Source organism: Toxotes jaculatrix, chromosome 6 (assembly GCF_017976425.1).
Source record: "Toxotes jaculatrix isolate fToxJac2 chromosome 6, fToxJac2.pri, whole genome shotgun sequence".
NCBI lineage: Eukaryota > Metazoa > Chordata > Actinopteri > Toxotidae > Toxotes > Toxotes jaculatrix.
In genome coordinates, this window is record NC_054399.1 from 2,261,620 (window position 1) to 2,275,851 (window position 14,232).

At 40.3% G+C, this 14,232-nt stretch overlaps 1 protein-coding gene across 1 annotated transcript; it reads right to left on the minus strand.

The window, feature by feature from the left end:
- Window positions 1–8,266: 8,266 nt before the first annotated feature.
- Window positions 8,267–13,817, minus strand: dpt (dermatopontin). The gene is made up of 4 exons (XM_041039502.1): window positions 13,471–13,817; window positions 10,168–10,293; window positions 9,441–9,548; window positions 8,267–9,192 (listed from the first exon to the last, which is right to left on the minus strand). The coding sequence occupies exons 1-4, from the start codon at window positions 13,743–13,745 to the stop codon at window positions 9,126–9,128; spliced, it is 576 nt and encodes a 191-aa protein (XP_040895436.1). The 5' UTR covers window positions 13,746–13,817; the 3' UTR covers window positions 8,267–9,125.
- Between the last annotated feature and the right edge of the window lie 415 nt (window positions 13,818–14,232).

A 14,232-nucleotide genomic window follows, 5' to 3' on the forward strand; every position in this document is an offset into this window, starting at 1 on the left:
TCTCTCTCTCTCTCTCTCTCTCTCTCTCTCTCTCTCTCTCTCATATCGTCTCTAAGTGCCTTGGATTTCCCTCCTCCTTCATAACTCTGTCACACTTGACCTAGATCAGGTCTATGTTTAAGACTTTATTGTGATGAAGTGATTATCTGCTTTGGTGCTGTGTCCAGTTACTACATGACACCATGTTTATGTCAGAATAAAATGTTTCTGTTTCTCTAATCTCTCTATGTTCATTACATGTTCCTCTTAAATTGTCAGTGGCAACAAACAGCAGGGAATGACCTGACCTGTATTCTCCACAGATTTAGGTAACATATAAAAGTCCTTTCCTGTTCTATACTAATCTCTTATCTGCTTTTTATCTATGAGGTTTGTGTTCTACCATCTGTGTAAGGTTCTGACAGGCGTCGCTGATAGCTGGAACTGGCTCTCTGTCACTGTTTTGTCTGAAAGTGTCCCCTTGTCAAGATAGATGATTCACACGTGTTTGATTTCCCATCAAACTTATTTTCAACTCATCATTTTTTTTATCCTGTGTGTATTCGTGGTTACAGCTACCATCTAATCTGTAGATACCTTTATGGACTTCCTCTCTGTGCATTACCCACTTCGATACCCTCATCACTGACTTCATATTCCTTTTCTTTCATATTAAATGATAGAGATGAACCTTTTCCACAAAAGCATCCCATAATTGCAGTTTATATGCAATCTGACCACAGCTGCCCAGCCTGTTGGTCTCTTGGCACAAATGGAATAATTTTCACCACAGTGCCGTTCAATCTATTACTCAAGACAGCTAACACAACTGCAAATGTCGTGAAGTCTCCGTCGGTTGCCTGGCAACTGCTGAGAGCCAATAAACAGCGGGGTACGCCACATCCCCCAGTCGAAGGGCAAATTGTCACTATTTGCTTTTTTCACTAGCTGCTTTGCGCTAAGCTAAGCTAAGCTAACCGGCTGCTAAGTTTTACAGACAATAACATGAATGGTATCAATCTTCTCATCGAACTCTCTGCCAAAACATGAGTAAGCACATTTCCCAAGAAGTCCTCCCTATCTGCTTATGGACTGCCAAATAAACTCCTGCCCACCACATAAATACACAATGGAAGAGTGGGGGAAGCAATTTATAGCATATTATGGGTCTGAGGTTCACAGTAACTTTGTAATCTTGATTTGCTGCCGATTTGTAATCTACTGTCCTGTTACACTAATGGTTCTGAACTTGAGCTTAAAGGCAGCCAGAACGATCTTGTGTCTGACTGAGACTCTTGAGAAAGATAAAGGTGTCTATCTGTCTAAGGACAAACCCAGCTGGGGAACCAAGCAAAAGGAGACTGCCTTATCTTTCATTGTCTTGCTCTTTCCTTGCCCAAGGCCAAACATAGTGACAGAAAGCTTGCTATGGCTCTTCTTGCACTGGAGTACTTTTCCATTACACACTGCCTGAAGACAATCTTTGTGCCAGAGACAGGCAGCGAAGACACAGACACACCTGTAGACTTAAATTTGGCCCAATGATGTAAGTGAGAGAAGTTTTTGTATCATAATTCAATGTTTGCTCAAATCCTGTTTTAGTGCCGCTCAACACAGAGGGGTAAAGTCAAACATGGAGGAAGGACACTGGCAATCACCACAGTTCGTCAAGGAAACCGAGCTCTGCAGCGCAGAGGCCATGAATGGATGACCATGACGCAAGAGCTCACAGTCACAGCTCTGCCTCTGTCACCACCTTTGTTTATCCCTCAGAGCTTTGTTGTCTGGCTGGGTGAGAGTGGCTGACATTTTACAGGTCTTCACAGCAAACTGGCTGCAATACAGCCAGAGAGCGTGTTTCTTGACAAGACAGTTCAGTGCTATTTTACTCTCATATCTAAAAAAAAAAAGCCCTCGAAACAAGAATAATCGCTGTTGAGGTTTTGAACTTATGGGCTTTGAGACAAAGAACAAGAGGAAGCCAATAAGAGAATCACAGACTTTCAAACTAATTTTCAAGGCCTGGTTTCTCTCGGTGCATTTCTGTTTCTCTAGTTTGTAGCTAGTGACCAAACTGATGTGACAGCTGTGACAGTGAATAGATCTTAATTTAATTATATATGATTTTAGGCAGTACAGTGGAAATAGGGAAATAGGCTGTTGGTTTCATAATGATGTAATAGCATATGCTTTAAAGGAATACTTTGGTATTTTCACATTCAGCTTAGTTTAACATAAAGCAAGAGGAAACAGCCAGCACAGCTTTCCAAGGTGAGAAAATCTACCAAAAAGCACCTGTAAAGCTCGGTTATTCACACACTGTGTCTTGTTTGTTTAATCTGGCACAAACAATAATGTAACGATGATAACCTGGTTCTCATTTTGATTCACAGAGTCAACTCTATTAGTTTGGATTTACATACAGCTGATGGAAAAATATGAGAAAAATTATCACGTCAAGAATCTCAGCGTGTGTCCTGTGAGCATTGTTCTGTACCTTGTGATGTATTTTCTATATCCTGAGAAACTGCGGGAGTGTTTCTAAACTCCGGGTCACCGTTGGGTTCCACACAACTAAGACACAGGCACAAGGTCGATGGTGTGAGAAGAGCCTGTTTTGTGTAACACAATACTGTTAGAGTCCTGCTCTTCTCTCTGCCTGGGCCTCTGGCCAGCAGACAGATTAACACGCTGACAAGCCTCAGTACATCTTTTACACACACTGCCTTGACCTTTCACCTGCAGAGACATCCAGTAAAAATGAGAATAATGTCTGCCACCCTTTAAAAACAAAGGCTTTGTTCTCTGTGGCACAATTTGTTTCATTCTCAGGCCTCCAGGAAATGCAGCCACAAGCTCATCGCAGCTAATAAGAGAAACTAAACAGCTATTGGAAATATTGCGGTGTAACATTTCCAGTTAAGAGTCTGAGTGAGTGGAAACACCAGATGCTGCCTTACTGGTCGGGGATCCATTCAGCTCTCTCCATCACAGGACATTAAGCGTCTAATTTATTCTGTGCTGTTTCACTACCAAGAATTCACCAGTGAAGAATCCAACAGCAATAATGATGCTTTTGTCTGGAGGTGCACTGCAAGCACAGAAAGTGAGAAAGCCAAAGGGAAGGCTGGGAACCAGTAGGTCACTGAGCTCACCTTACACCTCTTGTTCCCACAATGCTTGGGCTGCCTTCCCAAATCACAAACTTTTTGCTCCATATACCCAGAGGGGAAAAAGTGAGTAAGCTGTTATTCTTAACTTTAAATCTCAACCAGCTTCTATTATCTGACACCATAATTTTGTGAACACAGGACGAACACGAGTTGACTGTGTAAACACAAGTGCGGAGCTCCCTCCCGAGTCCTCAATGCAAAGAATCTTTCCCAAGAGTCAGTGACTGGGGAAGCAGAGGATTCCCATCAGCCTTTTGTTCATGTTTATTCCTGCAGAATTATTGTTTACAGATTCATCTAAGAATCTGCTTTGCAGGAGCAATCATTCTGTTGTAGATTGCAGTATATAAACGGCAGTAAATTGTTCATAGAGTGACATTAAATGTGACTGAACCCTTGCCGTGCCCAACAGGCCACAGGTTTGCACATGCCCCTCTTTGTCTCCAACCCTCCCATGGACAAAAGCCTCTGTATTTGTTGATCTCACACCACCAAATAAGAGGTCTATACTGTACAGCCTGTACTACACATGTTACCACACGTCATATTAAGGTAGGGTGTGAGCTGTTTCATGAAGTGCTGAATGAAAGCCCACGTCCTGAGGCAGCCATTAAAGGGTCACGGTGTAACTTTTGATAGAAGGAATGATACAACCATTCTTTTACAAATGAAAAGTTGAATTAATGAGCATTAAAAAGAATTCTTGCTCAGTTCACTACACTCAGGGGTTTTACTGCTACAGCCTGACAGGGTCTGGTATGACCACTTACTGTGGCTAAAATGTTAAACTGACATTACTGAGTAAGTAAATAGACACACCGTACATCACCAGGTAACATGTTTGTCGTTTCTTTTTTGTGGTCTCATTCCACTCACTCTCTGTCCGGTCCCTTAATGATGATGTCTTTAAAGCAGCTGGCTCAGGAAAATCATGGGAAATGAAAGGAAACCCACTGTGGTATCATCCTGTGGCCGTTTTAAACTACACATTCATAGTTTTGCTTTAATGTGAACAAAAACAATTAAATCTTCAGAGAAACTCAAACCCAAGATCGACTGGTTAACCAAAAAATACAAAAAAAAAAGTAAAAAACAACATATGTTCTTACTTACCCACAGTGGTGTCTAGTCATGCAGACATGGTAGTTATGGTCCAAAGTTTTCGCTTTGAGTACATTCCACTGAAGAAATAGTCCCTGTTAAAATTCCTGAGAATGGGGTCTGAGGATTATTCAGAGTAACAAGGAAAATGTTTCTGGAAAGAAATGTTGCTGCTGAAGTTCTCAAATGTTTTTTTTTTTGTATTAGGATGGAGGCAGAAATCAAAGCAACAAATATTTTGAATGAATTTAGGCTTTAACTTTCTCACATACAGTTTGATGTACTCCACTGTGTACATACACCATGAATTCACATCACTATCGCGTATTTCTTCTTAGAAAAATGGTACTTATACATGTTCCAGTATATATTGGAACATACATAAGAAAGACTAAGTCAAACTGATTTCTGGTGGGCCTGCTCTGCTCTGCACCCCTTGTTGTCAGACATGAAAAGAGGCAGCTGTTTTTGTCCTCAAGTGAGAGCAGGCAGAGGCTCCCTAAAATAAACAGGCTATCTGTGCAGCCCCGGGGCTGGGTCAGGGTCACACTCCATGGTGCTCCCTCACTTGGGTTGTCCCTGCCTGCGTCCAAACACAGCCCCTCACTTCTTCACTGGCTGAAAACAAGTTGTTTCTCTTGAATTAAAACAGTATGTTAGGAAAACAATCAGTCACAAAGTCTGAAAAGTTACTGTACCTGGTTCGATGTCTCTGAAGGAGTCACAGTGTGATGGAAATAACTTCTAATTAGGTACTCTTCCTCTTCTGGGGGGTAAATAACTTTTGTGTAAACATTGCAGTGGGTGTAACTGTCTAGGATAATTAGAAAACCTTTACAGTGAACCTATACAGCTTAAGCTGTAGTGCTGGTTTTCCAGTCAGTGCAGAGTACTTATTAACAAAGTTTTTAGTATCCAAGACACTGTGAGTTGATCATAAAAACAAGTTGTGTGTTTTTTCTGGAACAGAACCCAGATATTTCATCCTGGTCCAAAAGAGGTGGAGTGACAACCATCCAACACTGCCACTGCACTGGGGTACGATAATAACTTGATTGACATTGTGATACCAGTGAAATCTCATATACGACTGCTAATGATGCTAATGCATTTATATCCACCAGTGTAAGATACTGTACTATAATAATTGTATTGTACAGAATGATAAGTATTGTTTTGACAGCCCTGGCAGTTCAGAAACAGTGTTTGATTATATTCTTGCTCAGCACTGAGCTCTGAGCACCAACCAAACTTGTTTGGGAGCTTTAAAATTAATTTTAGAGAGGATTTTCCAAAGGATTTTTGCAGTAGCCTCTCATTTGAGAAGCTGTTATTTGTCTCATTCTTAACTCTGGCTGCACAGAAGCCTCACTGGATCACAACTAATGAAGTCAGGCATTTACTGCACCAGCTGGCTTCAAGTTCTGAGTGGATGGAAGGACGTGCTCTGGGATTGGCTGTGAGTACAAAAACATCACACGCTCCCTTTTTTATTCAGTGATGATTTGTGTTTGATTTAAGAGGAATTATGATAAGTACAAGTGTTCTTGTGCTTAATTATTTTCAAGTTCTATAATTTTTTTGTCTCATTAGTTTTAGTGGGCTTTGTGAGGCGTATTCTCTCAACCAACATATACCAAATAACATTTTGCAACGTAGACATTGTTAGTAGAAACAGACATATTTTACATTCATTAGACACGTTTAAAGTTCATTTAACCCGTAATAAATCATGTCGATAAAAACCTTCCATTTTGTGCTGTTATATTTTATATTCTATTAGTTTATTTTGATTCAGTGATGTATTTTTATTAGCATGACTCTAGGGATGGTTGGTCAGACCACTTTGGTCCAGACTGAAATACCTCAACTATTTTAACATTCAAGGTGCCAAGAGGATGAATCCTAATGACATTTGTGATCCTCAGACTTTTCCTCTAGCACTACCACAAGGTTGATGTATGTGGTTTTGAGCTTCTGTGATTCCTTAACCTCTTAAACGAAGATTCTTAGGCTTGTTATTTTAGACGAGTTGCCTTCCAACATGCATCAAACATATTGGAAGACATGTTTGATGCATGTTGGACCAGTTTACAAAATTCTATATACGGTAAACTGCGCACCAACATCTGAAGTTTAGTCAAATGGTATCTGTCTGCAGGTTCTTAGCGAGCTGCCTGAAAGGTGATTTTCTTTTTTTTTTTTCCTGATGGGGATCTTTAAGGAATACATCACAATATCCTAACTCATAATCCATTACATGTCTACTGTGAATGTGGAGTAGATTCACAACAATGAAATGAGTATGCATTAGGATCTATTTAAATGTTGAGAGCTGAGGCGTAGTTCAGTGCATTCTGTTAAAAACAGGAGCAGGTTTTCATCAGAACTTAAATCCCTTTTTTCTATCGGGCTTTGTTGCCATAAATGTATACTTAGCTCTTGATTATACAGTGGCTAACTACAGATTCCAAAAGTGATTGCAGTAAGGAGACTTTAATAGCTTTGTGGCTCCTCCTATAAACTCTAATTACAGCCGGTGTGAATATTGTTTTGAAAGGATCATTTTTCATCCTGCTGTAATGAAAACGTGTTGGAGGGTAGAGAGGATAGAGTGGGACAATATATGCCCCTTCTTTTCCAGTTCAGGAAGGAGGCTTCCACCACAGGGACAGTGGATCTCTGCGGGCAGGAGGCCTCCACAGGCGTGTGGCTCGCCACTGGCCACTGGCTCAGGGGACAGCTGTGTCACGCGGCGGTGTTTGGCCCTGTGCCCTGAGACAGCAGTTGCCATAAACAAACAGTGCTGAAAGCTACTGGCCCAGTCCCCAGCTCTTTTCAAGATGGTGCATCGAGCCCGCTGACCTTCAACCAGTTCACTCCATTAAGTTTGAATAGATTTTAACAGCACTTTGGAGAGTTGAGCTGGTAAAGAAATGCTGCTTATCCTGTCCAAGATAAGTGGAATTAAAATGAGGACAAAGTGGCTGCTAGACACTTTAGTTTTCCATATTTTCTCTGTTACTGCTGACTTTGAATTCACATTCTGTTAGCTGTATAAAAGTGGAAAAAAACATGTTTCATGTTTGGATAGTTCACACAAACACTATGTTGCCGTTCATCAAGTTGGTTGATGAAGACAGAAAGTTGGAGAATATTTTTCTGCACATGCTCACAGCTAAACGAGGTAGTTTTATGTCAGTCAATGGCAAGAAAACAGTGTAAACAATGTTTTAAATATGTTTTACAAAACAATACCAATTCAAGGTCCACATACTTTTTCTGGAGCTTTCAACACATGGTCTTCATCACTTCAACACTTATTTGCTGTCTTACTGAGAGTTAGATGAGAAGTTTGAAACCACTTTTGTAGCTATTTGATGATTAGCTTAGCTTAACATAAAGCCTGATAGCAGTGGGAAACAGCTAGCCTGGCTCTGTCTTAAGGTTCTTACACTTCGGGCTATTTACAGACTAAACAAGCAAGATATAACTTGGAAGGTAAATGTTGTTACCTTTGATGTGAGCCAGTTTTTATAGTAAGCAGCATAAAAACTGCTAACCAGCCAAGGCTAAAGCCATGTCTGGTTAGCTTTAGCCTTACATTAGCCTTACATTTAACAGATATTAGAGTAAATCTTCTCTTCAAACTCTTGGCAAAAAAGTATTTTGCCTTAAATATTGACTGTAAATATTGACTAGTTACTCTAAACTGCTTTAGATACATTTGCTTACATATTTTCCTCCATGTTTCATATTTGGACACATATCACATCACAAAACTGATTAGCTGTTGATATGGTAATCCCTGATGTCGGGCCCTTCCAGCAGTATGTTGGCACACAAACACACTCTTTCCCCACAAGCTTGGTGTTATGGCAATATGAAGTGTTGGGTTCACTTCCAACCAAGCTCTCAGCCCAAAGGAGCTGTTGAAATCACATCATGTCTGAGTCCATCCTCTCTGTGCTCTTTATACTCTCATATCGCTTCATTATCCCACAACATTTTCCTTTGGCAGTTTTACTGTTTTATTTTCAGTTACTTAAATGCTGTTTCAATTAATTTGCTTATTTTGTTGAACTAACATATTATACCTTTACATTAAATAAATGATCTTACAAAGTAATCTAAAGAGCACAGCCACGAGTTTCAGTACAGTATATAGATGTAATTGCCAAACTGAACAAGAGAAGACACTTAAATAAAGGAGCAATGTAAAGTCAATTAAAAGCAGGTGGGACACATTTCATTGCATGCAAAGCTCACACTGGTAGTGATTCTCAAAGAGCCTCTCATTACTTCCAACACATACACAATTGTTCCAAGTGCTGCGTCCCAGACAATATCACAATTGGTCATGCCCTGCAGCTCACTGAAACTATGTGCATGAAAATGATGTGAACTTTTATTTTTGGCCATCAAAGTCACCTGACCCCAGCTGAGAGGTCGAGGAGCAGAGCCTGACGTAGTGTTTTCCACCATCAGCATGAACACAGCATCAAATAACTGAGCTTGTTTTATAAAAGCACTTTTGGGTGTTACCATAGGACTTCCTGGTCCTCCTGCAACTAAATGAAAACACCTGAGCTGTCTAATGTGTCTAAAGTTTGCTGCAGACCTCCTGTGTTCATATTTATCTTAACAGTTACCTTTACATGAGCAGTCATTGTGCATGCTAGACTAAGAAAATTGTGATTATACAGACATATGTCACATGCCTGTGGTCGATCCATTTATTACAAGTTAATACATGACTGAAAACATGAATCATATGAGTGCTGTATATTGTCAGTGTCGTGTTTAAATGTAAGAGTAAATATGTATTTTAGTTAGAACTGTTTATAGTTTGGTAACATGCTGCTTACAAATCTATAAATTCTCAAATTCACAGTCAAAGTCTGTCATTCTGCACAGGATGTACTTCCACTGCCGATCTCTGAAACAAAGTGAAAGACAAAGTCCTGTCAGTTCAGCTATCATAAATTACCAAATTTTATTGGTTCTTTGGGTTTTTTTTGTCTGGTCTGCCTATAAATTCTTTTCCCGTAGGCCTCACAACAGAGAGCTTTTCTTCCAACTTAGCAATGAGAGAATTTTAACATTTTTGGTTAGATTCTTGATCCAAACCACTGCCACATGGGATCAGGAGTTATTATGGAGAAAATGCAGATGCTTTGAACAAACCTTAGCACTCCACTGAAGGTGGTCTGGGCACCTCGGATGAAGTAGCCATAACTAGGAACCACCAGCTCTCCCTCTTCTCTGTAGTATTCAGGAATGTCAGTGGTCTTCCTGTGGAAAGCAACAAAGGTTTGAGAAAAACAGTGTTTTCTGAGTTGAAAAGAATAGTTTGACACTTTTTGAAAAGCACTTATTCACTTGTTGCACTTACTAAAAGTTAGATGAAATGATCAATACCACTCTTAGCACAAAAAATGAACACAGGGGAAACAGCTTTGTACAAAGGTAAAAAAGATAAAAATCCGCCTACCAGTACCCCCAAAGCTCACTAATGAAAATTTTATGTAAAATCTTTTTTTGTTTGTTTAATATGCACTGAAAGTCAAACATAAATTTTGCAGGTGGTTATGTGGGTGACTATTTCTCAGCCAGGAGCAGTGACTCCAACAGTCTCACGACTAAGAAAAAGTCTGGTACGTAACCTTTGTGAAATCAGGAGGTGGTCATTTTTACACCTCTGTGTACGGACAAAACAGGCGGATCCTGATAACTTCAGACAGAGCCAGACTAGCTGCTTCTGGTCTTTTTGATGAATGAAGCTCACTGTCTCCTGGCTCTTGCTTCATATTTCTTGAATAGATATGAGAGTGGTATTAATCTTTTCATCTAACAAGTAAGTGAATCTCTTGCTATATTAGACACTTTAACATGTTTATATTTCTGTACGTACATGCAGGAGTAGGGACAACGGCGTTTGTAATAGCAGCAGTAGAACTGCCATTCCCGGTCAAGAACAGATTCAAAGTACTTGCTTTGTACACCTGCTACCAGACCATTGCGGGTACAAGTTGAAGTCCTGAAAAGACACACAAGAGTCATGAAGTTAAAAAAAAAATCATAGTTAATTTATCACAGTGAAAAATATGTAAAAATGACAGCCCACATGCTTCCATCAATTCCAATGCTCTCATGTCTCTGTATTTAAATATAAAGTTTGAAGGATTTTGTTGAGAGGTCAAACACTGAAAAACCTGGGACTATATCATCTGAACTAAATACTGGTTGGTTGACAGTGCAGGTTGTTTATAGCCCATACACTTTGCTGTCTCCACAACACAATCAAGCAGCAGGAGCTGCAGCATGTGTAGACATCTGTCATGGCAACATGGGCACAGCCTTCAGCCTTTCAACCAATGGGGGCAGTTACCCCTGCAGGGTAATGTCCTAGCCAGTGTAATTCAAACAGACAGCAGGTGTGGCAGTGATAGAGAGTGTTCATGTTCGATGTTTGTCTTTGAATCAGTAAGCTGGGTGCAGTCGAGCTGAACGTAGAATAAATCTAAAGAGCACAAATGTGTTCTGCTTTCAAACTGGAAAAAAAGAAACCTGAAGCAGATATAGCTGAGTCAGCAATCTGTGTTAGTTGTATGATTCAAGCTGCTGTTTACAAAAAGAAGTTAGACTGCAATTTTCCCTCTAAGCAGGATGTCAAAAGGTTGATCCACATCCTTTAATTAGATCAACCTTTCAGTGCAGCTGATGGTTAGTCAAACACATTTAAGTGAGGATGTGGCGTTTGGGGTGGGGTAAAATTAGAAGATTACTTGACAACATGTAAAGGAAGAAAAAGCAGGGCAAGATTTTGTTTTTTTAATTCTTGCATCGTCTGTTTTAATGGTCTAGTTTTTTTCTGAATGGCACTGCAAAAGGTCGGGAAAATGCAGCATGTATGGAGCCTATAAAATGCAGCGTGACAACTCTGAAGGACCATTGACATAGTGCGTTGGCTGATTCTTGTCGAAATTCACTAGACGTAGACGTGTTCCAGGGAACTGTCTGTTGAAGACACATTTGGCTGTTCTGGCGTGAGACGGTGATTCATACAGACCCAGGAGGACCTGGCTTTGTTCCTCTGAATGAGAAAACAGTGGACAGAATTCAGTTTTTTTTTAATGAAAGTAACAGACGATACACATGTGGAAAGTCTGAGGTCTTTGTTTAAGTGTTCTTTATGTGTTGATCCCAACAGACCCCCTCCCCCCTTGAGAACCCTGATTAAACAGATGTGTGATTATTAGTATAGTATTGGTAACAATGAATCAGTGCATAAGAACAGTGTGCGTTGTCAGTTACTGTTCCAACCAACACTGGAAAGTACAGATTAAAGATAAAAAACACCTATAGCTCATTAATAAGTTATGCCCTCCATCACTGAGTTTGTGTACATAAGAACAGTGTGTGTATTGTCAGTTACTTTTCCAGCCAACATAGGGAAGTACAGATTAAAGGTAAAATACCTAGAACTCATTAATAAGTTATGCCCTCCATCACTGAGTTTGCGTGTGGAGTATGTCCACACGCAAACTCAGTGATGGAGGGCAAAATTAAAAACTAGCTAGTAAAATAAAACAAATAAGCCTCTCAGAATTAGCACTATTCATGAAGTTTAGTATGAGTGGGAAATATCCAGTCATACTAGCCTAGCTTACGGTTTGTTATTTGAGGTGTATTATGTTATTTTTGTGAAATGTAATTGAACATTTTCTCAGTTTACTCCACTATTAAACAGAATTTTATCACGGGGTGAATGTGTGGAGCGTTTTCCATGTTACCTCTGTCCTCACTGACAGAGGTGAGTGGGTCGTATGTGCAAGCTAACACTGGTTTTGTCAGTTAAGCTAACAAGGCCAGTAAGCTACACAGCAGTTACACAAGGCAGTTTCTGTGTGTGAATATTTAGTAACAATTAATCTGTGTGTGGTAATAACTTATGTGTAAATTTCCACTTTGTAAAAACCCTTTACACAATATACAGCTCATGTAGTGAAAGCAGCACGTTAGCAGAGCAACGGCAGCAACTTCCATCCCAGCTTCAGTTTTATTTTCTTCTGTGTCATGTGTGTAATTGCAGTGATAATGTGTTGGTCTTTGAGCGCAGCCAAAACATGGGTAATCTGGTCTTTAAATGACCAAAACCAACCTCTGGTTGCAGCTGCATTTGTCTTTATGTTCAAAATGTGGTCTGGAGGACTTCCGTCTCTGTGTATGTCAGCCAGTCACCTGCAGCATGGCTGGTTTTGTTCATACAGCAGCAACGCCACACAGGACTTGTATGGGCCTGTGCTGTCTGCCAATGGGCCTTTGAGAGCCAGTTGTTGGTCAAAGTATGTGCCAGAGTGAAGGGACATAACTTATCGATGAGCTATAGGTATTTTTGCCGCCTACGTGGCTTTCACATATACATTGTTGCCCATGAAGCTGGAATAAAATATACTTTACTTCTTCTCTTTACTTCACATCTTCAAAATGATTGTGACACTGTGATTTATTCTTGATAAGGAATAAAAAGAGGAATGTGTCTGAAAACAAAGTTATTTCAACTTTATGGGCAACAGTGTATTTGTCTGTAATAAATGTCCCTCTGAGATGTTTATCTGGGCCTAAATGCACTTCTTGCATATTTTAATATAAGAGAGGAACAAATCCCCCCAAAAATCACAGCTGCTGTGCAGAGTAAAAGAGAATCTGTGCAGAATAATGTTGCGTGATACTTTATGGTGTCGACCGTACACGTGTAGTCTGACTCAGATGTTCCTAAATGACTAATTTGCTGACCTCCTTTGAGATCATTTCTGAATTACTGTACTCGTATATCATTCAGTATCATGTATCCCTGTTGGCCACGTCAGTTAGCATAATGCTGTTTGTAGAAAGATTATAAACAGGAGAAAAACCTACAGCAACAGTTCATCAAAGTGAATTCTGTGCATCTCTGTGCGTCAGGCTAGACCTCCTGCTGAAATTAGGTTTGTTTGGATTAGAAAAATCTAATCAATTCAACTTACAGGTTGTTTAAACTTCTAGTATGTTCTAGTTTCTATAAACGCAGGCTACACACTCCCTGGTTTCACTCTAAACCCTGAACAGATGTGACTGTCTTTCAGCATGCCTCAGCTCACAGCTGCAAGTCAGAAAGAGTCAACAACAGGTGGTAACAAATGAGTAAGACACTGATATATGACATTGGACCCACCACTCCATCCCAGCACGACTGATGTCGTCCCACCAGCAGTCACTGGGCTCCCCAAGACCCTCAGGTGTGGGCTGGCACTCAAATGTCCACAAGCGGTCCGAGCCATCGTTCTGACTGTAGTAGCTCCTGATGGCCACAAGGACCTCTCCGTGGGGACACTGGAAATTGAAGCTCTGGCGGTAGCCGTTAACCCATGCCATGTCATGATGATCATGAGACTGAGCTGCCGCTGTGGCCAGCAATGACAGTACCAACACCACCAGAGCAGGATTCATGTTGAGGAAAATCAGTCCGTCTGCTTCGCTCCCTCACAGCTGTCTCAGTTTAAACTCCTCTGTGCCTTTTGCTGTCCAGATGTTTTGTATCCAGGAGTGATGTGTAATTTTCTGCTCATGGGACAAATCCAAAATCACTTGACATTTTAAGGTAGACTCTGAGACAGAGCATTAAAAAGTCTCACCGAAGAGAAGGGTGTACCTTAAAAGACAGGACTTACAGGCTACATGCAAATCAGATATTTATTTCATGCTTTATTCAGCTCTGGAGAATGGATTCATGTGTTAACCATCTGATTGCGCAGCTTGTTAACTTTGCAGAGTGATCATCTGTTTTTGTGGCTTTTTCAATATAAATGGTCGTTTTGGACCATAAAGTATTTTGTCCTGAATCATCACATTATATGGCCTTCAAGACGTTCACCAGACAGAAAAAAACTAAACAAAACAAAAAATATCTGTTTTTTAACATGTTAGAAAGAAATGC